Below are 27,849 nucleotides of genomic sequence, written 5' to 3'. Positions count from 1 at the left end.
CTCCAGTCAGAGAGGCAACCATCTACTACCACTCTCTGGTTTCTCGCACAATCCAATGTCGAATCCAATTCATATTGAGTGCCAAGCGAATAACCCTTGTTTGTTTCTACCTGCCTGTACTTGCTTTGCATCTGCGGCTTCTTCTTAACCAGGCCCTCTGTCTTGAAAGCTAAAGTTCCTGAAACATGTCAGCCTTGCTGTTTGTTTTGACACATTCTGCACTCTCAAAATTTCACTTTTGAAGGCCTCCCACTTAACAAGCATCCCTTTGCCAGAAAACAACCTATCCCAATCAACACTTGCCAGATCCTTTCAAATACCATCTAATACCCTCCACAATGGCAGCACAGTAGCATAGTGGTTAGCACAAAGCTAATACAGCAACAGTGACCTGGGTTCAGTTTCCGCCACTGTCCCTGAGGAGTTTGTACAACGTGGGTTTCCTCCAGGTGCTCCAGCTTTCTCCCACATTGCAAAGACAGAAAGCCAGGTTAGTAGGTTAATTGGTCACAAAGGTGTAATTGGGTGGCGTGGGCTCATTGGGCTGGAAGGGCCTGTAACTGTGCTGTATTGCCAAATTAATATAAATAAACGGCCAGCACCATACTGTAAGGACACAGACCTTCACAACAGTTGGAAACGATTTGGTTAATATTGTGGAAGTTGAACCACTGCAACTCTGTTCCCATTACACCTCCATGTGATTTACCAACATACATGCTCCTCAATCTCCCACCAAATGTTGGAAGTCCTGCAGTATAATCCCAGCAAAATTATTGTCCCTTGTTTGATTTCTAAGCCCTACCTACATGACCTCGTAAAGTCCCGACCTCATTACTGCTGTGATGGTCTGCTTAAACAACGGTACAACACACCCCACCACTATTTTACATTCCTTCTTATCATTTGTTGTGCTCGGGGAAAGCCAAATATCTTTTAAATGTGGTAATTGTACTCTCATTGACAACGTCCTTGTTGGATATATCTTTGGCCTCTTTATGAAAATGTTGCTTATAAGTCTTTCCCCTTCACCTTAAAGTTGTTTTAGATTCCCTATCCTGGGAAAAAGTCTATGACCATCCATGTAATCTATTCACCTCATTATTTTATAAACCTCTATACCTTCCTTCCTAGTGGGCACGTGGCCAAGTGGTTAAGACATTGGACTGGCGACCTGAAGGTCGTGAGTTCGAGTCCCAGCCGAGGCAACGTGTTGTGTCCTTGAGCAAGGCACTTAATCACCCATTGCTCTGCAACAACACTGGTGCCAAGCCGTATGGGTCCTAATGCCCTTCCCTTAGACAACACTGGTGTCGTGGAGAGGGGAGACTTGCAGCATAGGCAGCTGCTGGTCTTCCATACAACCTTGCCCAGGCCTGCGCCCTGGAGAGTGAAGACTTTCCAGGCGCAAATCCATGGTCTCGCAAGACTAACAGATGCCTTTATTTATACCTTCCTGCTCTCTAGGGTTAATAAAGGTGTCCCAGCCTGGCCAAGCTTCTGCTGATAATTCAAACCCTCCAAGCCAATGATATCTCCGTGTATCTTCTCTGCACCCTTTGCAAATTAATGACATTCTTCTTGGAGCTGGGTGACCAGAACTGTGAACAATATATTGCGGTATCACCTCAACTTGTACAGTTGCGACAGGATGTCCCAACTATACTGTAATCAATGTCTTCACCAATGAAGGCAGCAGGTCAAACATCTGCCTTCACCATTCTGATAACCAATGCCATCACTTTCAGTTAACAATGTACCTTGGTTTTTCTGTTCTGCAACACTCTCCATAGTCCTTCCCTGTCATCACGCAACACCTCATACTTGTCCACGTTAACATCCATCTGCCATTCTTTTGTCTAATCCCCCAATTCAGCTCACTCCCATTGTAAACTTAAACAATATTCACTGACCACTTCACCAATGTTGCTGTCATTGTCAAACTCACTAACAATGATAACAACGTTGTCAGACAAATTGATAATGTAGTTGACAGATGACACCGATCCCTATGACCCACTGGTTAGAGGTCTCCATTCTGAATAATAAGCTTCCACTACCACCCTTCCAGCAAGAATATTTTGTAACGCTTTTGTTAGATTCACTGGCCTGTAGTTCCCTGCCTTGCTGATGCAGCTCTTAGATAAGAATACAACATTAGCCACCATCCTGTCTTGCAGTGTCTGCATATTTAATTTTAGATTTTCACCTTTTTGTACAACTGGTTGTATATGTATGTGTCCTTACAGTATGCTGCTGTCGTAGAAATCTGTGTCCTTACAGTACAGTGCCATCTGTGTTTCATTGAAGTATGTTGCTGGCTGTTGTAAAGTACTGTAAGGGCACAAAACAGTGCTGACTGCTGTGAAGATCTGTGTTGTTGAACTATGTCTGTAACTCTGACGTCTTTATGAAATTATAACTTTCTAATGTGACAAAATGGCACCTGTGTGATCTCAGACTGAAAAACGGAGTTGAGATGGGGCAGGAATGCAAATAAGGGATGGAATGACCTCAAACACATGAAATTGATAAATTACTGGACTCTGTAAATGTATAAAAATCTGTTTTGAGTCGTAAGATTGAAGCTACCTACCTATGACCCAACATATAGAGGCAGACTTCCCTTGCAAGTAATAAACATGCTTATAATTTGATCCACTGAGTTTGTTGCTGTCTGTTATAGTATATTTAGAAGACCTATTTATAAGGATTATGTTGATAACAATTAGCCCCCCCCCCACCCCGGCCTGGTGAAATTCTAGTGTTCCTGCACACCCCTTCCACTTCGCTGTTAGTTTGCCTCCATCTTCAAACAAATCTCCCACTAAACCTTCTATTGACAATGGATGAAGTTGAACAGGGTCTTTGTGAGCTTGTCTGAGTTATGAAGTAATTACCTCTCAATTACTCCACTATACTGTTTCCTAAGCGCCCTGAATCTGTATAAGAATAAATTAACTCTCATATGGCTGTTTTTGTGCTTCCACCACAGCTTGTGAAGACCCTTCAATAATGTGATGTGTTTTCACAAAGAGGGATACATTCCCAGAGACAGTTATGATAGAATTAATTCACATTCCGTGCGGACAGGAAATGACTAGCCATGTGGGCAGTCTATGCGCACTCAGATATTGCTAATTGCTTTTTTTTGGACGATAGTTTAATATTATATTTTCCTTGGCGGGCTTTTCAAATGTCAGGTACTTTTGGATAGTGACAGTTATTTTGCGCGCTTCTCTCGCTGCGCCGTCTGATGATTGGAGAATTGGACAGCTCGCTGATTGGGTTTTTCCAAATCACCAATTGGAGAAAGCGCTGCAGCACCAATCGTAAGTGCCCTTCCGCAATCCCCCCAGAAGCTATAAAAAGGGCGAATGCGGAAAAATTTTTTCATTCTCTGTTCAGGGTTGTGTGAAAATGAGTGGACGAGGAAAAGGTGGTAAGGCTAAGAGCAAGCCCAAGTCTCGCTCGTCCCGGGCCGGACTGCAGTTCCCGGTGGGCCGAGTTCATAGACTCCTGAGAAAGGGTAATTATGCTGAGCGGGTGGGTGCCGGAGCCCCGGTCTATCTGGCTGCTGTGCTCGAGTATCTGACGGCTGAAATTCTCGAGTTGGCCGGCAACGCGGCCCGAGACAACAAGAAGACGCGCATCATCCCCAGACACCTGCAGCTGGCCGTCCGCAACGATGAGGAGCTCAACAAGCTGCTGGGAGGAGTGACCATCGCTCAGGGCGGGGTGCTGCCCAATATCCAGGCCGTGCTGTTGCCCAAAAAAAGCAGTGCAACCACCAACCCCAAGGGCAAATAGGGGTGAAGTGTTAGTTTAAAAAACCCAAAGGCTCTTTTCAGAGCCACCCATATTGTCTACGGAAAGGGCTGATAAAGACTGGGGTGACTCGGCTGTTTCCGTATTAAAGTCTCAGGCTAAAGCGCTTTTCCTTCCCCCAAAATAACTACATTTATTTGCGCACAGAGCGCTCTCGCTCTTTCTCTCTACCCCTTCCATCCCAGTACCCAATTTTATCGAAAATTAATAGTTTTTTCCCGCTGTCGCCTCTGCCTTCTGGATGACTGCAGAGCGGTGCTTGATTGGTATTAAATTGCCAAATTTGATTAGGGATTTCCTAATTCTCAGCGGAAATGGCCGATCAGAGAGCGCCCAATGAACAGGGAACAAGACAAGCGCCAAAACTAACGGCCAGACCACTAAAATTGTGAAATTTGTAACGTTCGCCAAGAGAAAGCTGATTTCTAGAACAGTCCGAAAGTGTATTTGTATTATACGATTTGTGAATGTGGCCACATGATCCGATCCATTTATAATAGACTGTGTGAATTAAGTTTAGTGTTCAAAGTAAAATTATCAAACTGTGTAGACAATATACAGCCTTGAAATTCTTGCAGAAACCCACAAAACAAAGACAATTGAATCCACGAAAAAAACACACATAACAAAGACCGATGAACGACCAATCCGCAAGAGGAGAAATCGCGCAAATAATTAAAAAAAACAAATAATTAATAGAACGCGACCCGCAGAGTCGTCTTAAGCTAATTCTCCGATATGAGAGTAACTGTGAATTCAATTTTCCTTTTAATTACCGATTGGCACAAATACTGAATCATAGAACATGACAGGATTTTGTTTTAATTTAAAACGCGTGAGGTTATGGACGGTTCGCTGTTCACGAAGTACGATCAGAGCCGGGATTGCGATGTGACTCAGGACAGTCCCAGCACAGCCAACTGTTGCCGATAAACCGCATCAGTAACGGCAAATATCTACCTTACGACGATGCACTTTGTGTAAAGGTTTGTGTGCGTGTCTGAAAACCGAAACAGGCTGATAACAGAAAGGGAAAATGCTCCGTGACAGTACAATGGGTAGTGGGAGAGATCCCGGGATTAAAACGGGCAGATGGATTGCAAACCTTGATCGCTATAAATTATAATTACTTCTAAACCGAAAATCTGCAAGGAAGGTTAGTTATTATTCACTGCTGAAATATTGGAGCAACTCTTTCAGCGATAGAGTGAGTGGCTCTTAAAAGAGCCGTTGTTTTCGTTTGTTTAGTCACTGGTTTATGGAGCTTCACTTGGAGCTGGTGTACTTGGTGACCGCCTTTGTCCCTTCCGACACGGCGTGCTTGGCCAGCTCCCCGGGCAGCAGCAGGCGCACGGCGGTCTGGATCTCCCGAGAGGTGATGGTCGACCGCTTGTTGTAATGGGCCAGACGGGAAGCCTCGCCCGCGATGCGCTCGAAAATATCGTTCACGAACGAGTTCATGATGCTCATGGCTTTGGAGGAGATGCCGGTGTCGGGGTGAACCTGCTTCATCACCTTGTAGACGTAGATGGAGTAAGTCTCCCTCCTCGACCTTCTGCGCTTCTTGGTGCCCTTGGCTTTGGACACGGCTTTCTTGGCGCCTTTCTTGGGAGCTTTGGGCTGATCAGGCATTTTTTCAGTCAGTACCGACCCAGAAATAGAGGAACTCACTCGGAGTGCGGATTAAATCGGCAGTGTGGCCCCGCCTTATGCTAATAAGGGATTCATGTAAAACCGTTTCCGATTGGTTAGTTTGGAAGTATGGAATTTATTACGTTCTTCTAACCCTTTGAAAGGAAGTATGAAGTGACCAATCATGGTATCTGGTCATAGTCAATCACAACCCGCCCGGAGACTGCTACGGCTGATGGAAGCTGAGGCAGGAGAAGCTGCCGCTGAGAATCATTGCTTCTCTTCTAGGAACAGTGGCGGCTGCAGATGTCAGATCTGACAGAGCTATTTACAACAGCAATGTGAAAATGATTATATTCTGATCCACACCCGGAAGTCTGAACATACTTGGTTGTGAGCTGACGAAGGGGTTGGTCTGAACAACCGGTGTTGTCCCGTGCGGGCTGAATATTCTTGCTCTGCACTAGACATTCCTGGGAATGGTTTTAATCTTTTGCTGGTGTGTGGGTATCACCAGCAGGGATACCAATGTTTCCCAATCTCCAGTCCTTCTGGATTGACTTTCTAGCTTTTTTCAGAGCCGAACAGGGTCCGTTACACCACTGTGACCTTGAGTCGCAAGTTCTTTGGCACAGCAGCATGCTGCAATCATTTACCATTTAAATAATTGTATATGACAATGGATGAAGTTGAATAGGATTTTGTGTGCTTGCTTTTTGTTCATGTTCGAGTTACGAAGTAATGCCTCTCAAGTGCCCTGAATCAGCATAAGAACAAATAAACTCACGGTTTGTGAAGAGGGACACATTCCCAGAGACAGTTGTGATAGAATTAATTCACATTCCGTGCAGAGAGGCCAAGAGACTGCTGATGCTGGAAATTTGGAGCAACACACAAAAGCGCTAGAGAAACACATCTGGTCAGGGTACATCCCTCAATCCAAGATATCAACTGTCCATTTTGCTCCGTAGGCTCAAACTCGTGGTAACTGTTCCCCCCTGTCCATTTTCCCCCTTTAGCTTCTCCCTCTCCCTTTGTAAAGTGAATATGTTCCTTTAGCTGTCCCTAACTAAATAAAGCCATGTTGCGAAGTATTTTATATAAAGGATGATTCTGAATTATTTGGGAACATTTATTTGATGGTAAAAGTTCACCCTGGTAGATGGATGAGGACAGCAAGATCAGGGAACACCCCAGGGCTGAAATGGCTAACACGAGACGGCACGGTTTTAAGGTGCTTGGAAGTAGGTACAGAGGAGATGTCAGGGGTAAGTTTTTTTTTACGCAGAGAGTTCTTACGCATGGAATGGGCTGCCGGTGACGGTGGTGGAGGTGCTAAAGATAGGATCTTTTAAGAGACTCCTGGAGCTTAGAAAAATAGAGGGCTATCTGTAAGCCTAGGTAGTTCTAAGGTAAGGACATGTCCGGCACAGCTTTGTGGGCCATAGGGTCTGTATTGTGCAGAAGGTTTTCTATGTTCTACGTACTATATGGGCAGTTTATGCTCACACAGAAATTGAGCATTGCATTTTTTTTGGACAATAGATTCTATTTTTCCTTGGCGGGCTTTTCAAATTTCAGGTCCTTTTGGACAGTGACAGTTATTTTGCGCGCTTCTCTTGCTGTCGGCTGATGATTGGAGAATTGGACAGCTCGCTGATTGGGTTATTACAAATCACCAATTGGAGAAAGTGCTGCACCACCAATCGTAAGTGCCCTTCCGTAATCCTCTGGAAGCTATAAAAAGGGCGAATGCGGAACAGTTTTCTCATTTTTTGTATAGAAGTGCGTGAAAATGAGTGGACGAGGAAAAGGTGGTAAGGCTAAGAGCAAGCCCAAGTCTCGCTCGTCCCGGGCCGGACTGCAGTTCCCGGTGGGCCGAGTTCATAGACTCCTGAGGAAGGGTAATTATGCTGAGCGGGTGGGTGCCGGAGCCCCGGTCTATCTGGCTGCTGTGCTCGAGTATCTGACGGCTGAAATTCTCGAGTTGGCCGGCAACGCGGCCCGAGACAACAAGAAGACGCGCATCATCCCCAGACACCTGCAGCTGGCCGTCCGCAACGATGAGGAGCTCAACAAGCTGCTGGGAGGAGTGACCATCGCTCAGGGCGGGGTGCTGCCCAATATCCAGGCCGTGCTTTTGCCCAAAAAAAGCGGCGGACCCGCCAACCCCAAGGGCAAATAAAGTGAAACGTCAGTTTAAAAAACCCAAAGGCTCTTTTCAGAGCCACCCATATTGTCTGTGGAAAGGGCTGGTAAAGAATGGGGTGACTCCGGCTGTTTTTTTATCTGCGCGTCAATCGTAGCGTAATTAACTCAGTCTAAAGTGCTTTTCCTCCCCTGAAAACAATATTAATCTGCAGACAGGGCGCTCTCTCTGAACCTGGCTTCCGTCCTAGTTCCGTATTTATCGGAAATTAATGTTTTTTATCCTGCCCTCTGGATGACTGCAGAGTGGTGCTTGATTGGCGGTAAATTGCCTAATCTCATTAGGGATTTCCCAGTTTTCAGAGGACATCCTTATTCGCCAATGAACAGGCAACAGGAGAAGCGCCAAAACTAACTGCCGCAGCACTAAAATTGCAAAATTTGTAAAGTCACCCAGGAGGAAAATAACTATATAACAGTCCGAACATAAATTTTTATGTACATATATTTGTGAGAAGGATTCCACGATCCTGATCCACTTATAATAGACTGAATTAAAATGTAAGTAAAATTTATTATCAGAGTACATCCGTGTCACCACTTACAACCCTGAACTTCTTTCCTGCGATCGAAGTAATGTTTCAAAGTAAAATTACCAAATTATGTACACTATACACAATCTTGAAATTCTTCTTGCAGATACCCACAAAACAAAGGCACGTAAACCACCCAACAAAGACTGACTACAACCAATGTGCAAAATAACAAAAAAACCCACAATTAATTCACATTAACAACCAGCAGAGTCGCCGAATGTTAGTACAGTATTCCGATATGAGAGTGACTGAATTCAATTTTCATTTTAATCATCGATCAGTACAAATACGGAAACATAGAACAGGACAGGATTTTGTTTTAATTTAAAACGCATCAGCTGTGGACAGTTCGCTGTTCATAACGTACCATCAGGGCCGAGATTGCGATGTGAAAAAACCGTGAACCCTATACTGAATCACAAGTACAAATAAGACTCAGGAAAGTTTCCAGCACAGCTAACTGTTGGCGATAAACCGCATTAGTAATAGCAAAAAACTTTATGTATGGTTGTGTGTGCATGTTTGAAGACCGAAACAAGCTGATAACAGAAAGAGAAAATGCTCCGTGACAGTACAATGGGTAGTGAGAGAGCGCCCGGGATTAAAACGGGCAGATGGATTGCAAACCTTGATTACCATCAATTATAGTTATTTCTAAACTGAAAATCTGCAAGGAAAGGTTAGTTATTATTCACTGTTGAAATATTGGAGCAACTCTTTCAGCGATAGAGTGAGTGGCTCTTAAAAGAGCCGTTGTTTTCGTTTGTTTAGTCACTGGTTTATGGAGCTTCACTTGGAGCTGGTGTACTTGGTGACCGCCTTTGTCCCTTCCGACACGGCGTGCTTGGCCAGCTCCCCGGGCAGCAGCAGGCGCACGGCGGTCTGGATCTCCCGAGAGGTGATGGTCGACCGCTTGTTGTAATGGGCCAGGCGGGAAGCCTCGCCCGCGATGCGCTCGAAAATATCGTTCACGAACGAGTTCATGATAGTCATGGCCTTGGAGGAGATGCCGGTGTCGGGGTGAACCTGCTTCATCACCTTGTAGACGTAGATGGAGTAAGTCTCCCTCCTCGACCTTCTGCGCTTCTTGGTGCCCTTGGCTTTGGACACAGCTTTCTTGGAGCCTTTCTTGGGAGCTTTGGGCTGATCAGGCATTTCTTCAGTCAGTTACCGACCCAAAAATAGCGGAAGTCGCTCAGAGTGCCGAATAAGTAGGCAGTGTAGTTCCACCCTATGCTAATGAAGAATTCAGGAAAACAAAGTTTGTCATTGGTTAGTTTGGACGTATGAAAATTATTATATTCATCTGACGCTTTGAATGGAAGAATGAAGGGATTAATTATGGTGGCTGGCTGTTGCCAATCTCAACCCGCCCAGAGTCCGGCGCCGCTGGTGGAAGCGAAGGCGAAATGCGCTGCCGCTGAGAATCATTTCATTTCTTCTTGGAACTGAGGAGGCTGCGGATCTCAGGCCGAGTTAATTAGAACTAAATTGTGAAAATTCTGATCCACACACGGCGAGTCTGAACCTACATGGGTGTGAGCCGACGGAGGGGATGGTCTGAACAACCTGTGTTATCCCGTGTGGGCTGAAAGGCCTTGCTCTGTCCTGGGATTGGTTTAATTCTTTCAAGGTGTGTGGGCATTGCCAACAGGGATACCAATGTCTCCCAATGCCCAGTCCTTATGTTCTGGAGTGACTTCCTAACCCATTTCAGAGGGCAGAGAAGGGCCTGGCACACCACTGTGCCTGGAGTTGCACAGAGGCTGGCGAAAGGACGGCAGATTTCCTCCCAAGAGGGTATTACTGACCCTGATAGGTTTTCACCACGGACCACTACTCACCACAATGGACTAACTGTTTATTCCAACGTATTCCACTGCATTTGGGACTAAACTGTTTTGAAGTTGAAAGTAAGTATACTGATGAGGGCAGTGTTGTTTACATAGACTTCTTTGAGGCCTTTGGCATTTTAGGCATGTGAGTCTGGCCCAAACCATCAGAACCCATGAGATACAAAGTGAAGTGCAAACCGGATCTAAAAGCATCTTGGCTTATGGGAGGCACAGGGTAGTGGTGGAGAGTTGTTCTTCTCACTGTAAGTTTGTGACCAGTGGTGCGGTGTGTCACATGGATTGGGGCTAGGATCCTTTCTGTTTCTGGTAAACATCAACAACTTGGATGTTAATGTAGTTGGTGCGATCAGCATGTTTACAAATGACACAAAAATCTGCAGATGTGGAGATAGTGAAGAGGATTGTCTTAGACATGACATGATCTTCATCATCTGGACCACCAGGCAGAGGAATGACAGATAGAATTTAATCTTGCCTAGCGAGAGGGAAATGGTACATTGGTCTTTATTAAAGGTGGGTTGGAGATTAGAAATAGGGAATTAATTTTGTGTTTTACAGGGAATTGTTGAGGTCACACTGGAGTACTGGGGACAGTTCTGGTCACCATACTGAAGAACAGATCACTCAAATGGATTCAACAGAACAGTTCCAGGGATAAGAGAGTTGTCCTGTTATAAAATACCAGAGAAATCAGATCCAAGTCCTTTAGAGTTTAGAAACGTGAGGAGTGACTTTCTTGAATCTCACAAGGTCCCTTAGGCGTGTTGACAGGGAGATGTTGTGGTGTTTCTACCAGTGGGAGAAGCTGGAATAATGGGACACAGTTACAAGATGAGGGAGTGGTCATTTAAAGTTGATGTGTAGGAAAGTCTTGCAAAGGGTGAGGAAAACTTGGAGGATGGATCACTGGAGGAATTTAAAGAGGAGAAAGATACATTTTGGAAAGACCAGGGATATGAGGGTTTTGTGCAACTGGCATAGAAGAGGAGCTGGGGCCTGGGACAGATCATCCATGATCAAATCGAATGGTGGGAAAGGGGTGAGGTGCCAGGTGGAAACTCCTGCTCCTGTTGTCTTGAGTTCCTCTGAGTGTGGTTCTCATCTGGGACTCTGTCTGTGGGGTCCTGCAGGGGAAATAACCTGCAGATTGGGGCACAGGACTGAAGTGACTGTTGTACAAGGTGATAGCACAGACTGGATGGGTCAAATGGTCTCTTGTGGCCATATATTCCGTTGCGTCACATCCCACCCATGTTTAAAGTGCAGAATGGACAATCTTAGTTTGTTAAATAAGGACACACTTCTGTTTAGACACTGGCACTGTATTCCAAACACACTGGGCTGCCAGAGCACAGCACCAGTCAGTGAGCACACAGACCAATACGACACACCACTCTTTAATACAAGGATAGAGTTTTAAGAAAACAGAACACTGATGGCCCAGAGCTGGGCAGTCCCAGTATTACACTGTAACTCTGTCTGATAAACATCATCAGTATCATACTGTAGGACATAGATCTTTACTACAGCCAGTTGTAGAAATATGAACATTAAAAAAATCAACAAATATTGAAAATCTAAAACAGAAATTGAAAATGCTGAAACACTAACATAACACTCTACATCTGGTAATTATTTCCAGCATTTCCAGGATTATTTTCATGTCTTCTCTCGGCACAGGTGAGATCTTGGAGGACTGGTGAGTGTCTAATGTTGTACCTCCATTTAAGAAGGGAACAATAGAAAATCCTGGGAACTATAGACTGACGAGTCTCACTTCAGTTGTTGGAAAATTGCCAGAAAAACCTGTTAGGGATAGGATATATGAACATTTGGGAACCCCATGGCCTAGCTGGGGAGAGCCAGCATGGCTTTGAGCATGTCAGGCCGTGTCATACCAACTTGACTTTTGACAAGGCAACAAGAGAGACTGATGAGGGTAAGGCACTGGATATTGTGTACATGGACATAGGCGTTTGACAAAGTCCCTCATGGGAGATGAATCCAGAAGATTAAGATGCATGGGATCTGCTGCGAATTGTCTGTTTGGAATCAGAATTGACTTGCCCATAGAAGACAGAGGGTCATGGTTGAAGGGACCTATTCGAGCTGGAGGTCTGTAATTATTGGAGTTTTGCAGGGATCTGTGCTGTGACCTCTGCTGTTTGTGATGTATATAAATGGCCTGCATGAAATGTAGAAGGATGGGTTAGTAAATTCGTGGATGATACCAAGATTGCTGGGAGTTCTGGATACTGTAGAAGACTGGCAAAGAATACAGCACACTATAGATCAGTTGCAGATATGAGCTGAGAAATGGCAGACAGAGTTTAGCCTATTAAATGTGAGGGTTTTTTTTACCCCAGTTGAACCAATGCAAGGAGACAGTACACTGTTAACGGAAGATCGGTAACAGCATTGCTGAGCAGAGAGATCTTGGCATCCAAGTATATTGCTCCTTGAAAGTGGCTGCACAGGTCAGTAATGTGGTTAAGAATGCTTGCTTTTATTAGACGAGGCATTGAATTCAAAAGGAAAGAGGTTATGTTGCAACTTTATAAACCTCTGGTTTGGCCACATCTGGAGTATTTGCATGCCATTCTGGTCGCACTGTGTTAGAAAGGATGTTTGGGCTTTGGAGACACAGCTATCTCCTCCAATATCATCAGCATCATGAGTCCATTTGTGGAAGAGATTTTCGAGCGCATTAGTGGCGAGGCTTCCAAACCGGACCATTACAAGAAGTGGATTACTGTCACATCCTGGGAGATCCAGACTGCCAGGCACCTTTTGCTGCTTGGGGAGCTTGCCAGTTGCACCGTGTTTGAAGGGACAAAGAAGGTGAACAAGTACACCAGCTCCAAGTACATTTCCAAAGGATGCTGAAACCCCAATGGCTCCATCTTTCCAAGAGAGATTTATCTTAATATTTCCAAAATACTTTTCTGCAACTGCTTCAATATTTCTATCTTAGGAGATAATGTTTATCAGAATTATGTTGATGACAACTAGCTGTCCCACGACCTGCTCAAATTCTAGTGTTCCTGCACACTGCACTAACACGGAACTTCCTCTTCTTCGCCATTAGTTTGTCTCCATCTTCAAACACTTGCCCCAGTGAACCTTTCGGTGACAATGAATGAAATTGAATAGGATTTTTGTGTTTGCTGTTGTTTGTATTCGAGTTATGAAGTAATGCCTCTCAATTACTCTACTATACTGTTTCCTAAGTGCCCTGAATCTGTATAAGAATAAATTAACTCTCATATCGCTGTTTCTGAGCTTCCACTATAATTTGTGAAGAGACCCTTCGATGTGATGTATTTTCACAAAGACAGATACATTCCCAGAGACAGTTATGATATAATTAATTCACATTCCATGCGGACAGAAAATGACTGGCCATGTAGGCAGTCTATGCTCACATAGATATTGCTAATTGCTTTTTTTTTGGACTACAGTTTAATTTTTTTCCTTGGCGGGCTTTTCAAATTTCAGGTCCTTTTGGATAGTGACGGTTATTTTGCGCGCTTCTCCCGCTGCCGTCTGGTGATTGGAGAATTGGACAACTCGCTGATTGGGTTTTTCCAAATCACCAATTGGAGAGCTTGCTTTCCCACCAATCGTAAGTGTCCTTCCGCAATCCCCCGGAAGCTATAAAAAGGCCGAATGCGGAACAGTTTTTTTATTCTCTGTTTAGAAGTGCGTGAAAATGAGTGGACGAGGAAAAGGTGGTAAGGCTAAGAGCAAGCCCAAGTCTCGCTCGTCCCGGGCCGGACTGCAGTTCCCGGTGGGCCGAGTTCATAGACTCCTGAGAAAGGGTAATTATGCTGAGCGGGTGGGTGCCGGAGCCCCGGTCTATCTGGCTGCTGTGCTCGAGTATCTGACGGCTGAAATTCTCGAGTTGGCCGGCAACGCGGCCCGAGACAACAAGAAGACGCGCATCATCCCCAGACACCTGCAGCTGGCCGTCCGCAACGATGAGGAGCTCAACAAGCTGCTGGGAGGAGTGACCATCGCTCAGGGCGGGGTGCTGCCCAATATCCAGGCCGTGCTTTTGCCCAAAAAAAGCGGCGGACCCACCAACCCCAAGGGGAAATAAATAGGTGAATCGTCAGTTTAAAAAACCCAAAGGCTCTTTTCAGAGCCAGCCATATTGTCTACGGAAAGGGCTGATAAAGAATGGGGTGACTCCGGGTGTTTTCGATCTGCATGTCACTCATAGCGTATTAAACTGTCAGTCTAAAGCGCTTTTCCTCTGCTGAAAATTACAACATAGAGCGCTCTCTCTGAACCCGGCCTCCGTCCCAGTCCCGATTTTTTTTTGGCAGTCGCCTTACCTCCTGGATGACTGCAGAGCGGTGCTTGATTGGCAGTAATTTGCCTAAACTCATTAAGGATTTCCTAATTCTCAGAGGAAATGCCCGATCAGAGAGCGCCCTTTTTCACCAATGAACAGGCAACAAGACAAGCGCTAAAACTAACGGCCAGACCGCTAAATTATGAAATTTGTAAAGCCCGCCAAGAGGAAAATAAATTTTATAGAACTGTACGAAACTAATTTTTATGTACATCTATAAGTTTGTGAATAGGACCACATGACACTGATCCGCTTATAATAGATAGACAGATAGATATACCTTATTAATCCCGAGATATACTTTATTAATATAGACTGTGTGAATTACGTTTAATGCTCAAAGTAAAAATTATTATCAGAGTACATCCGTGTTACCACATGCAGCCCTGAACTACTTTTTCATGCGGGCAAAGTACTGTTCAAAGTAAAATGACCGAACTATGTACACCACAGAGACATGGAAATTTTACCTTCATCTAACTTTTTGAATGGTAGATTGAAGGGAGCAATCATAGTGGCTGGCTGAAGCCAAACACAACCCGCCCAGAGACCACATTCTGATCCACATATGGGAAGTCTGGACGTACGTGGCTATGAGGCGACGATGATGGGTCTGAACAACCGGTATTGTCCAGTGTGGGCTGATTGGCCTTACACCTGACCTTCCAGTGAATGGTTTTATTCTTTCCCGGACTGTGGCCATCGCCAGCAGGGACAGCAATGTCTCCCGATCTCCAGTCCTCCTGGAGTGACTTTCAGAGTCCGTCACACCACTGTGACCTGGAGTCACACAGAGGCTGGCGAACGGACGGCAGATTTCCTCCTCCGGAGGGAGTTACTGACACTGATGGGCTTTCACCACAGGCCCGTATTCGTCACACTGGAAAGCTGTCTGTTCCAGACCTAGGGGCTCTCCTGTGCTGCCCACTGAATCTGGTACCCCACGCACTGCAGTTTTGAAGTGGAAAATATGTATATTGATGAGGGCAGTGTTGTTTACATAGACTGCAATGAGAACTTTAGAATTTCAGGCATGGGAGTTTGGTCTAAATAGTCAGAGCTCAACAGTGGGGTGAGGTGGCGAACTGGATCTAAAATCAGCTTGGCTTATGGGAAGCAGAGGGTAGTGGTGGAGAGTAATTCTTCTCACTGGTAGTCTGTGACCACTGGTGTGTCACACGGATTGGTGCTAAGACCCTTTCTGTTTGTGGTAGGCATCAACAACTTGGATGTTAATGTAGCTGGTGCGATCAGCAAGTTTACAAATGACACAAAAATCTGCAGATGTGAAGATAGTGAGGAGGATCGTCTTAGACATGACATGAGCTTCATCATCTAGATCACCAGGCAGAGGGAAAAGGTACATTGGTCTTTACCAAAGTTGGTTCAGAGATTAGATATAGGGAATTATTTTTGTGTTTTACAGGGAATTGTTGAGGTCACACTGGAGTACAGGGGACAGTTCTGGTCTCCTTACTGAAGAACAGATCACTCAAATGGATTCAACAGGACAGTTCCAGGGATGAGAAAGTTGTCCTATTGTAAAGTTCCAGAGAAATCAGATCCAAGTCCTTTAGGATTTAGAAAAGTGCGGAGTGACCTTCCTGAATCACACAATGCCCCTTAGGCATGTTGTCAGGGAGATGTTGTGATGTTTGCCCCAGAGTGATAAGCTGGACTGAGAGGACACAGTTACAAGGTCAGGGAGAAGTAATTTAAGCTGTTGCGTAGGAATGTCTTGCAAAGGGTGAGGGATGTTTGAAGTTCTCTAAGGAGGATGGATCACTGGAAGGATTTAAAGAGGAGAGAGATACATTTTGGAAAGACCAGGGATATGAGGGTGATGTGGAACTGGCACAGAACAGGAGCTGAGGCCTGGGGCAGATCATCCATGATCACATTGAATGGTGGGGCAGGGGTGAGGTGCCAGGTGGGAACCCCTGCTCCTATTGTCTTGTGTTTTTCTGAGTGTGTTTCTCATCTGGGAGTCTCTGCCAGCAGGAGTGGTGTAAGCAACCAGTCAGGATGTTCAACGAGGAACTGGACTTCAGGAACAATAATCTGCAGAGTTGTGGGGAGTAAGTGGGGAACAGGACTGATGGGATAGTTGTACAAGGAAGTAGCACAGACTGGATGGGTCAAATGGCCCCTTGTGGCCCCAAATCCCTCCCATCACCTCCCATCCATGTTTAAAGTCCAGAATGGACAATTTCTGTTTGTTTTATAAGGACATACTTCTGTAAAAATACCGGCACTGTATCCTAAGCACAGCACCAGCCAGTGAGGACACAGACCAGTACAACATTAGATTCTGGAAAGGTGTAATAATAACAGAGTTGTCGTGGTGGGAGATTTTAATTTCCCAAATATCGATTGGCATGTCCCGAGAGTGAGAGGTTTAGATGGGGTGGAGTTTCTTAGGTGTGTTCAGGAAGGTTTCTTGACACAATATGTAGATAAAACTACAAGATGAGAGGATGTACTTGATCTGGTATTAGGAAATGAACCTGGTCAGGTGTCAGATCTCTCAGTGGGAGAGCATTTTGGAGATAGTGATCACAATTCTATGTCCTTTACCATAGCATTGGAGAGGGATAGGAACAGACAAGTTAGGAAAGCATTTAATTGGAGTAAGTGGAAATATGAGGCTATCAGGCAGGAACTTGGAAGCATAAATTGGGAACAGATTTTTCTCAGGGAAATGTATGGAAGAAATGTGGCAAATATTCAGGGGATATTTGCATGGAGTTCTGCATACGTACGTTCCAATGACACAAGGAAAGGATGGTAGGGTACAGGAACCGTGATGTACAAAGGCTGTTGTAAATCTAGTCAACAAGAAAAGAAGAGCTTACGAAAGGTTCAAAAAACTAGGTAATGATAGAGATCTAGAAGATTATAAGGCTAGCAGGAAGGAGATTAAGAAAGAAACTAGGAGAGCCAGAAAGGGCCATGAGAAAGCCTTGGTGGACAGGAATAAGGAAAACCCCAAAGAATTCCACAAGTATGTGAACAGCAAGAGGATAAAGCATGAAAGAATAGGACTAATCAAGTGTGACAGTGGAAAAGTGTGTATGGAACCAGAGGAGATAGCGGAGGTACTTAATGAATACTTTGCTTCAGTATTCACTACGGAAAGGGATCTTGGCAATTGTAGGGATGACTTACAGTGGACTGAAAAGCTTGAGCATATAGACATTAAAAAAGAGGATTTGCTGGAGCTTTTGGAAAGCATCAAGTTGGCTATGTCACCGGAACCGGATGAGATATACCCCAGGCTACTATGGGAGGTGAGGAAGGAGATTGCTGAGCCTCTGGCAATGATCCTTGCATCATCAATGGGGATGGGAGAGGTTCTGGAGGATTGGAGGCTTCCAGATGTTGTTCCCTTATTCAAGAATGGGAGTAGAGGTAGCCCAGGAAATTATAGACCAGTGAGTCTTACTTCAGTGGTTGGTAAGTTGATGGAGAAGATCCTGAGAGGTAGGATTTATCAACATTTGGAGAGGCATAATATGATTAGGAATAGTCAGCATGGCTTTGTGAAAGGCAAGTTGTCCCTTAAGAGCCTGATTAAATTTTTTGAGGATGTGACCAAACACGTTGATGAAGGTAGAGCAGTAGATGTAGTGTATATGGATTTTAGCAAGGCATTTGACAAGGTACCCCATGCAAGGCTTATTGAGAAAGTAAGGAGGCATGGGATCCAAGGGGACATTGCTTTGTTGATCCAGACCTGGCTTGCACACAGAAGGCAAAGAGTGGTTGTAGACGGGTCATATTCTGCATGAAGGTCAGTGACCAGTGATGTGCCTCAGGGATCTGTTCTGGGACCCCTACGCTTTGTGATTTTTATAAATGACCTGGCTGAGGAACTGGAGGGATGGTTAGAAAATTTGCTGATGACACAAAGGTTGGGGGTGTTGTGGATAGTGTGGAGGGCTGTCAGAGGTTACAGCAGGACATTGATAGGACTCAAAAATGGGCTGAGCAGTGGCAGATAGAATTCAACCCAGATAAGTGTGAGGTGGTTCATTTTGGTAGGTCAAAAATGATGGCCGAATATAGTACTAATGGTAAGACTCTTGGCAGTGTGGAGGATCAGAGGGGTCTTGGGGTCCGAGAACATAGGACACTAAAAGCTGCTGCGTAGGTTGACTCTGTGGTTAAGAAATCATACCGTGCATTGGACTTCATCAATCGTAGGATTGAGTTTAGGAGCCAAGAGGTAATGCTGCAGCTTTATAGGACCCTGGTCAGACCCCACTTGGAGTACTGTGCTCAGTTCTGGTCACCTCACTACAGGAAGGATGTGGGAACCATAGAATGGGTGCAGAGGAGATTTACAAGGATGTTGCCTGGATTGGGGAGCATGCCTTATGAGAATAGGTTGAGTGAACTCGGCCTTTTTTCCTTGGGAGTGACGGAGGATGAGAGATGACCTGATAGAAGTGTATAAGATGATGAGAGGCATGGGTCGCGTGGATAGTCAGAGGCTTTTTCCCACGACTGAAATGGTCAGAACAAGAGGGCACAGTTTTAAGATGCTTGGAAGTAGGTACAGAGGAGATGTCAGGGGTAAATTTTTTATGCAGAGAATGCATGGAATGGGCTGCCGGCGACAGTGGTGGAGGCAGATATGACAGGGTCTTTTAACAGACTCCTGAACAGGTACATGGAGCTCAGAAAAATAGAGGGCTATGGGTAACCCTGGGTAATTTCTAAGGTAGGGACATGTTCAACACAGCTTTGTGGGCCGAAAGGTCTATATTGTGCTATAGGTTTTCTATGTTTCTAACAAGCCACTCTCTAATATAAGGACAGAGATTTAAGAAAACACAACACAGATGGCCCAGATCTGGACAATCCCAGTATTACACTGTAACTCTGTCCGATAAACTTCATGAACACTGTACTGCAACGACAACCAGTCGTAGAAATCTGAACATCAAAAAAATAAATACTGGAAATCTAAAACAAAAATTGAAAAAGCTGAAACACTCACAGAACATGCTACATCTGGTGATTATTTCCAGTATTTTCAGGATTTGTCTTCACATCTTCTCTAAGCACAGGCAAGGTCCCAGGGGATTGGTAAGTGGCTAATGTTCTACCTTCCTTTAAGAAGGGAACAATTGAAAATCCTGGGACCTATAGACTGGTGAGTCTCATATCAGTTGCAGGAAAATTGCTGGAGAAAATTCTTAGTGATGGGTTATATGACCATTTAGAAACCCATGGCCTAATTAGGGAGAGCCAGCATGGCTTTGAGCATGTCAGATCCTGCCTTACCAATTTGAATGAGTTTTATAACAAGGTGACGAGAGAGATTAATGTTGGTAGAACAGTGGATGTTGTGTACATGGATTTTAGGAAGGCGTTTGACTAAATCTCTGAAGGGAGGCTAATCTGGAAGATTAAGATGCATGAGATCCACAGTGAATTGGCTGTTTGGATTCAGAACTGACTTGCCCATAGAAGACAGAGTAATGGTTGAAGGGGCTTATTCGAGCTGGAGGCAAGAAGTTATGTTGCAACTTTATAAACCTCTAGTTAGGACCACATCTGGAGTATTGCATACTGTTCTGGTCACCACCATATAAGAAGGAAGTTGAGGTTTTGGAGAGGGTGCAGAAGAGGTTTACCAGGATGCTGCCTGGTTCAGAGGGAATGTACTATCACAGGAGGCTGGATAAACTTGGGTTGTTTTCTTTGCAGCGCTGCGGGTTGAAGGAGATCTGATGGAGTATTTTCAAGATTATGAGAGGCACAGATAGAGCAGACAGAGAGTATCTGTTTCCCAGGGTTGAAATGTCTAATACCAGAGGGCACACATTGAAGGTGAGAGGGGGTAGGTTCAAAGAGGATATGAGGGGTAAGTTATTTACTCAGAGAATTGGGGATGCCTGGCATGTGCTGCCTGGTATGGTGGTAGAGACAAAAACGTTTGTACATTAGAGGCCTTTAAGAGGTGTTTGGATAGGCACATGGATGTAAGGACGATAGAGGGATATGGACTTTGTGCAGGTAAAAGGATTAGTTTTTTGATATGCTTTTGGCACAACGTTGTGGGCCGAATGGCCGATTCCTGTGCTGTACTGTTCTATGATTTTGTTTCAGTCACACAATCACCTGCACACCCACAGAACCGTGCTTTACAAAGTGACAAACAACTGTAAACAAATATTACTTTTTAAAAAAATTGTCACGTGTTCTTTCCTGGTTCAGCTCAGGGTATTTGTATATTAGACCATAAGAGACAGGAGCAGAATTAGGTCATTTGGCCCATCAAGTCTGCTATGCCATTCAATCACGGCTGATCCTTTTCTCCCCTCCTTAGCACCACTCCTTGGCATTCTCCCCTAACCTTTGATGCCATTTCCAATCAAGAACCTATCAATATCTGTTTTAAATACACCCAATGATCTGCTCTATAGCTGCCTATGGTAATAAGTTCCACAAATTCATCACCCTCTAGCTGAAGAAATTTCTCCACATCTCTGTTTTAAGTGGACACCTCTCTGTCCTAAGGCTGTGCCCTCTTCTCCTAGACTCCAAACCATGGACAAATCTCTTTCCACATCTACACTGTCTAGGCCTTTCAACCTTTGAAAGGTTTCAATGAGATCCCCACCAAATCTTTCCAAATTTCAGTGAACACAGACCCAGAGCTATCGAACATTCCTTGTATGATAACCCTTTCATTCCCAGAATTATCCTTGTGAACATCCTCTGAACCCTCTCCAATGCCAGCACATCTTTTCTTAGATGAGAAGCTCAAAACTGTTTACAATACTCAAGGTGCAGCTTCATCAGTGCCTTATAAGGCTGCAGAAGCACATCCTACTCTTGTATGCTAGACCTCTTGAAGTGAATGCTAACACTGCATTTGCCTTCCTCACCACAGACTCAACTGGTAAGTTAACCTTTAGGGTGTTCTGCATGAGGACTCCCAAGTCGCTTTAGATCTCAGAGTTTTGGGTTTCTTCCCCATTTAGAAAATAGTCTGCACATTTATTTCTACTACCAAAGTGAATGACCATGCATTTCAAAATGTATTTCATTTGCCACTTTCTTGCCCATTCTTTGTGATTGTGAAGAGTGAGTGTTGGCTGCCTGGCTTTTGATTACTCTGAATCAGAGAGGGGAGAGCCTGTCACTCTGCCAGAGAGTGTTGCCCAGGTTTTCTGCGTTTTGGATGTGGACTTGGACTGTAGATTTTTCCCGTCTTATAGTTTTTTATATCCTGTGTTCTTCACCTGATCTTTTTCTTTTTTGTGTGTGCAGAGAAGGGATTTGGGTGTTGATGTACCTGTTCTGTTTTTGTTCATTGTTTTGTTTGGGAAGGGGGAGCTTGGGGGTTGGTGATCGTGCTGCCTTTCTTTTCCTTGTGGTTTCATGCTACCTAGAGAAGAAGAATTTCAGAGTTGGATACCTTGATGATAAATGCATCTTTGAACATTTGTACTGACAGGAATCCTGCATGACCTGGATCAACACGTTGATGTTGTGTGGAGGCCTGCGTGTTTCATGGACTCTATCAGGTGATGACAACTCGGGGCCACCATCTTGGAATGGCTTTGGATGAGATGCCAGATGAAGATCGATCCAACCCTGCTCCTGAATGGATAGACTCACATCTGCCCTTCCCGGGCCACACTTCAATTAGAAGTGCCATACAAAACAACAATTGACAGGAATCAATGAAACCATTCCACACTACACTGTGCAGAGACAGTCAGTTGTGCACTACAAGGATAAAGAATGTAACAACAGCAAGTTCTTCAACACAAGGACATAGACCCATAAAACTCTTCACACTGCAGTGAGCACACAGACCTGTAAACACCCAGTATTAGGGACCAAAGTGTCAGCCAGTTTTTGGGATCAGGGGATGTGGACTGAAATGTATTGTTCTCATCTGTATTTTCTGAAGAGAAAGGCACTGTGGTCAGAGATTTCATTTGTGAGCTTAGAAGATAGGGGCATGATTAGGTTATTTAGCCCAATGAATATGCTCTGCCAATCAATCATGGCTGATTTACTGTCCCTCCAACCCTCACTCAATGGTTCCATTTAATATCAGCCAATGTATACTATGTACAACCTGAAATTCTTACTCACTGCAGACATCCTCTAATTCCCAAAGAATGAATGACAGAAAAAACATAAGAACACCAAAGCCACTGTCCCCACTGCCACGCACAAGCAGCATCAAGAACCATCCCACCACTCATTCTAGCTTAAAACACACACTTATTCTAGCATAAATCCCCTCCACACACAATGGAAGCAATGGCAAAGCCCCCAAGGAGAGACAATGGTGTACAGTTCATCAAAAACTATGTGTTCACTTCAACATTTCGACATCCCACAGGCACCCTCTCTGATGAACAAGGGAGGGATGGAAATCACTCCTTCCACAGCAAGAGAGGAGACAACAGTTGCTATTTCAATGTCGTAGTCTGTCTGAAGTATTGCTTTATATTTCGAGTTCTTCAACTCGAGAATTGGCAGCAAACTCTCCCTCACCATCAAGAGACAGAGTGGTCAATTAATTACCGAGTGCAGAGCCCTCTGACAGCTGCTCTGATTCTCTTCGATTTTCTGGCTCCTGCTATGCTTCAGTTCACGACACCAGTGAGAGTTCATCTCCACAGGGCTGTGCAAAGCCCTGAAGGTCCCCAACCAGGCTGAACCTGGACATATCGAAACGCAGCCGGTCTGCAAGCTCCAAGAACGGAAGCATGCTGCTGTGCAGAACCGTAGTTTGAGTGCATCTCCCCATAACATTTGACGCCCTTACTAATCAGGAAGCAATCAACCTCTCCTTCAAATATCCTCATTGATTTGGCTTCCAAAGCCATCTGTACAAATGAATTCCAGAGATTCACCACTTTCTGATAAAGAAATTCCCCCTTGTCTCTATTCCAAAAGGATGTCCTTGTATTTTGAGGCTGTGCCCTCATTTCTGTTCTAAGGAGACATCCTTGTATTCTGAGACTGTGTCCTCTGGTTCCAGACTCCCCGACTACAGGAAAAATCCTCTCCATGTCCGCACTATGCAGGCCTTTCAATATTCAATAGGTTTCAATGAGATGCCTCCTCATTTTTCTAAACATCAGCGAGAACAGGCCCAGAGCCATCAAACCCTCCTCATACATTAACACTTTCATTCCTAGAATCATTCTCATGAACCTCCAGTGGACACTCTTCAACGCCAGCACATCTTTTCTTAGAAAATGGGCCCACAACTGTTCACAGTGTGATGTGACCAATGCCTTATAAAGCCTTAGTATCTTAGCATTTAGCTGCCCCCCTCCTAAGACGGCGGCAGCTAAATGCATCACACTTCCAGGAATGGCAGGTGTACAATAGTCCTACCCCGCCCCCCCCATCCATATATTATTAATTTTGGACTGCACTCCTGAGGTTTTAGAGTTTATTTTATGTATATATTCTTTGTCATGCTGCAAAACGTTGAGCTGCTAAACTGTGTTTCATTGCTCCACAACAATGACAATAAAGATATTCTATTCTATTCTATTCTTTTAGCATCTTTGCTTTTCTATTCCAGTCTTCTCAAAATGCTAACATTGCATTTGCCTGCCTTACCACTGACTCAATCTGCAAGTCAATCTGTAGGGAATCCTGCCTGAGAACTCCCTTTGCACCTCTGATATCTGAATTTTTTTTCCATTCAGAAAATAGTCTATGCCTTTATTCCTTCTACTAAAGTTCATGATCATACACTTTTCTACACAGTATTCCACCAGACTTTCTTTGCCCATTTTCCTAATCTGTCTAAGACATTCTGCAGACTCCCTGTTTCCTCAACATTACCTACTCCTCCACCTATCTTTGTATTTTCTGCAAACCTGGCCACAAAGTCACCAATTCCATCATCCAGCTCATTGATGTACAAGTTGAAAGGAAGTGACCCCCTGTGGACACCACTAGCTAAGCCAAAAAAAGGCCCCCTTTATTCCCATTCTTTACCTCCTGCCAGTCAGCTAACCTATTATCCATGCTAGTACCTTTCCTGTAATATCATGGGCTCTTATCTTGTTAAGCAGTATCATGTGTGGCGCCTCGACAAAGGCCTTTTGAAAATCCAAGTAAACAATATTCTCTGACTCTTCATCGTCTATCCTGCCTGTTACTTTCACAAAAATTTCCAACAGGTAAGACTTCTCGATAAGGAGGTCAAGCCGACTTTGGCCAATTTTATCATCTGCTTCCAAGTACCCTGAAACCTCAACTTTAATAATGGATTCCAACATCTTCCCAACCACTGAAGATGGACTAACTGGCCTACATGTAAGGAGATGAAATTTGAGCTTAGCAGGGATCAGAGTGAACTTAGCACATAGAACATTACACCATAGTACAAGCCTTATTGCCCATCAAGTTGTGCTGACCTTTTAACCTGCCCTAACATCGGTCTAGCCCTTCTCTCCCATGTAGCCCTCCATTTTTGATGAGCTTATCCTAGCCTGCTGTAGGAGAGAAGACAGGAGACCTTCACTGGTTACAGGTGAGGTGTCAGATAACGGGAAGACAGCAAATTTATTCAAGTAGGACAATGGAAATAACTCATTTAATGAAAGGCCAATTAGTCTAATATCTGTTGCAAGGAGAAGACTGACAAAATATTCCAAGAGACAGGAATAACCTGCACCTGGAAAGCCAGTGATTGATGAGGGATAGTCACTACATTGTGGTTATGGAGAGACTAATATAATTTAGGTCTATTTTTGAAGGGGTAGCTGAATACACTGATGAGAGCAGTGTGGATGATGTGGTTTACATAGACTTTAATAAAACCTTTGACAAGGTTCCACATGGAAGGTTGTTAAACCCACAGGATCCAACACTGGCTTAGCAACTAGAGACAGAGGCATTGGGTAAATAATCCCTTTGGCTCAACTCATCTGTGCTGACCAAAATGCCCATCTAAGCAAGTTCCATTTGCCAAATATCCCTCTATGCTCTTTTTCAAATATCTTGTAAATGTTGTTATCGTGTCTGCCTTATCCATTGCCTCTGACAACTTGTTCCATGTACCCGCTGCACACTGTGTCAGTAAATTGCCCTGGAGGTCTCATTTAAATCTTTCCCCTCTCTCTTGAAACCTATATCCTTGAGTTTTTCATTCCCTTCTGCTCTTGTTATTTTTCACATTGTAAATCTTACGGCTACACTGTCCTATGTCATCATTATCAGATATTTCATCACAGCATGCAGATTATTGCTCTATTTCAAACTGCCTCTTGACTTTTTAATCTTTCTCTCTACCTGTGTAGTCCATTTATTTTTGTCTGCCTGACCTGTTCATTGTATGTTCTCTACTTCTAGCATTTTCTGGAAGCTTTGCCTTTAAACCCGCAGTTAACTGGTGTATGTGAGCCCCTGCCACAACAGTAACAGATTGTTCAGCCAGGCAGGTTTCTGTTTAGATGTTGCAATTTTGTTCACACTCACTTTCATTCTTGACTGCAACTCACAGGCATCTCTGTCTGCTGTTTTCATTGCTACAGTGATTTCAACTGTTCTCTTAAATGTGAATTGTGCCTCAATTAGGAGCCATTTTTGAATGCTTTCTTGTAAAATTCCACAAATGAAATGATCTTTCAGTGCATCATTAAGCCCACCACTCAACTGACAATGCTTGGACAATTTTTAAAATTCAGTCCTGTAAGCTAAAATGGGCTTCCCTTCCTTTTGATTCCACTTATGAAACTTAAAACATTTAGCAAGCAACAATGGTTTTGGTTCTAAGTGTGCCTGCATTATGTTTACAATATCAGTAAAGCTCATTTTGGCTGGTTTGGTTGGAGCAGTTAAACTTCTAAGCAAACTTTATGCCTTTCCATCTGTATCACTCAGCAGAACTAGAACTCACTTTGTATTGGCTATTTCATTTGCTTCAAAGTACTGCCCAATTCATTCAGTATACAAAATCAATTACCTGTTGTGGAATGGAATGCATTAAACTTTCCAATGCAGCCAGCCATTTCTGCCAATTTTAAAATTTATGATTATTACCATCTGGTATTCACTTTTATGAAACCATAAATTTTTCCAGTCTCTGCAATTTTTTTCTCAACTGTCTCTCTCCCCTTTCAAAGCAACTCGTGCTGCACTTTTTTAAACTCAAGTATTTTTGTCCTCTTGTGAAGAAAAAAAAGTGCTGCTCTTTAACAGGTAGGTTGTCATCTTGGGTTAATTTTAAAACTTCTTCGTTACCTCCATTATGTTTTGTAACTCCAAAAACTAATCAAAAGAAAATCCTAGAAGTTGGGAGATATGTATCTATCTGGTTTCTTTTGTGAGACACTCACATGTGATGTGGTGGCATAATGACGTATGCCATTCATACACTTTTTACATGAATTAAGAATGCTTAAATAAAACAATATATTTACAAGATATTGACTCCATTCTGTACCCTTTGCCTCAGTACCTTCCCGCCTACAGTTGTGACTCTTCACGTGCCCTCAATTTACTCAACAAGGACATGGACCCACTGCAATTTGCCTATTGCTACAATAGGTCAGCAGCAGACACAATCTCAATGGCTCGTCACATGGCTTTAGGCCACCTGGACAACACAAACACCTATGTCAGGATGCTGTTCATCGACGATAGCTCAGCATTTAACACCATCATTACCACAATCCTGATTGAGAAGTTACAGAACCTGGGCCTCTGTACCTCCCTCTGCAATTGGATCCTCGGCTTCCTAACCAGAAGACCACAATCTGTGCGGATTGGTGATAACATATCCTCCTGGCTGATGATCAACACTGGTGCACCTCAGGGGTGTGTGCTTAGCCCACTGCTCTACTCTCAATATACCCATGACTGTGTGGTTAGGCATAGCTGAAATACCATCTATAAATTTGCTGATGATACAACCATTGTTGGTAGAATCTCAGATGGAGACAAGAGGGCATACAGGAGTGAGATATACCAGATAGTGGAGTGGAGTGGTATCACAGCAACAACCTTCCACTCAACGTTAGTAAGATGAAAGATCTGATTATGGACTTCAGGAAGGGTAAGATGAAGGAACACATACCAATCCTCATAGAGCAATCAGAAGTGGAGAGAGTGAGCAGTTTCAAGTTTTTGGGTGTCAAGATCTCTGAGAACCTAACCTAACCTAACATATCGATGCAGTTATAAAGAAGGCAAGACAGGGACTATACTTCATTAGGAGTTTGAAGAAACAACATGTCAAGAAAGATACTCAAAGACTTCTATATATGTACTGTAGAGAGTATTCTGACAGGCTGCATCACTGTCTGATATGGGAGTGGGGGGGCTACTGCACAGGACCAAAAGAAGCTGAAGAGGGTCGTAAATTTAGTTGGCTCCATCTTGGGTACTAGTCTCTGTAGTACCCAGGATATCTTTAAGGAGC

The 27,849-nt window shown here is 44.0% G+C and overlaps 5 protein-coding genes across 5 annotated transcripts; 3 read left to right on the top strand and 2 right to left on the bottom strand.

Moving 5' to 3' along the window:
• The first annotated feature begins 3,419 nt into the window (after positions 1–3,419).
• On the top strand, positions 3,420–3,829 carry LOC140205454 (histone H2A). The gene has a single exon (XM_072273061.1). It carries the CDS (start codon positions 3,421–3,423, stop codon positions 3,808–3,810), a length of 390 nt encoding a protein of 129 aa, XP_072129162.1. The 5' UTR covers position 3,420; the 3' UTR covers positions 3,811–3,829.
• A 978-nt stretch (positions 3,830–4,807) lies between these two features.
• LOC140205453 (histone H2B type 1-O-like) lies at positions 4,808–5,468 on the bottom strand. The gene has a single exon (XM_072273060.1). The coding sequence runs from the start codon at positions 5,458–5,460 to the stop codon at positions 5,095–5,097; it is 366 nt and encodes a 121-aa protein (XP_072129161.1). The 5' UTR covers positions 5,461–5,468; the 3' UTR covers positions 4,808–5,094.
• Positions 5,469–7,234: 1,766 nt separating this feature from the next.
• On the top strand, positions 7,235–7,665 carry LOC140205452 (histone H2A). The gene has a single exon (XM_072273058.1). It carries the CDS (start codon positions 7,256–7,258, stop codon positions 7,643–7,645), a length of 390 nt encoding a protein of 129 aa, XP_072129159.1. The 5' UTR covers positions 7,235–7,255; the 3' UTR covers positions 7,646–7,665.
• A 653-nt stretch (positions 7,666–8,318) lies between these two features.
• LOC140205451 (histone H2B type 1-O-like) lies at positions 8,319–9,367 on the bottom strand. The gene has a single exon (XM_072273057.1). It carries the CDS (start codon positions 9,357–9,359, stop codon positions 8,994–8,996), a length of 366 nt encoding a protein of 121 aa, XP_072129158.1. The 5' UTR covers positions 9,360–9,367; the 3' UTR covers positions 8,319–8,993.
• Positions 9,368–13,768: 4,401 nt separating this feature from the next.
• Positions 13,769–14,252, top strand: LOC140205450 (histone H2A-like). The gene has a single exon (XM_072273056.1). The coding sequence runs from the start codon at positions 13,773–13,775 to the stop codon at positions 14,160–14,162; it is 390 nt and encodes a 129-aa protein (XP_072129157.1). The 5' UTR covers positions 13,769–13,772; the 3' UTR covers positions 14,163–14,252.
• The last annotated feature ends 13,597 nt before the right edge of the window (positions 14,253–27,849 follow it).

The sequence above is a fragment of the Mobula birostris genome, chromosome 11, assembly GCF_030028105.1.
Source record: "Mobula birostris isolate sMobBir1 chromosome 11, sMobBir1.hap1, whole genome shotgun sequence".
Lineage (NCBI taxonomy): Eukaryota > Metazoa > Chordata > Chondrichthyes > Myliobatiformes > Myliobatidae > Mobula > Mobula birostris.
The sequence above is the reverse complement of the archived record's forward strand: the minus strand, read 5'-3'. Positions and strand labels throughout refer to the sequence as shown.

Coding starts and splice junctions, on each gene's coding strand:
- LOC140205454 (XM_072273061.1), top strand. CDS start 3,421: ATGAGTGGACGAGGAAAAGGTGGTAAGGCTAAGAGCAAGCCCAAGTCT.
- LOC140205453 (XM_072273060.1), bottom strand. CDS start 5,460: ATGCCTGATCAGCCCAAAGCTCCCAAGAAAGGCGCCAAGAAAGCCGTG.
- LOC140205452 (XM_072273058.1), top strand. CDS start 7,256: ATGAGTGGACGAGGAAAAGGTGGTAAGGCTAAGAGCAAGCCCAAGTCT.
- LOC140205451 (XM_072273057.1), bottom strand. CDS start 9,359: ATGCCTGATCAGCCCAAAGCTCCCAAGAAAGGCTCCAAGAAAGCTGTG.
- LOC140205450 (XM_072273056.1), top strand. CDS start 13,773: ATGAGTGGACGAGGAAAAGGTGGTAAGGCTAAGAGCAAGCCCAAGTCT.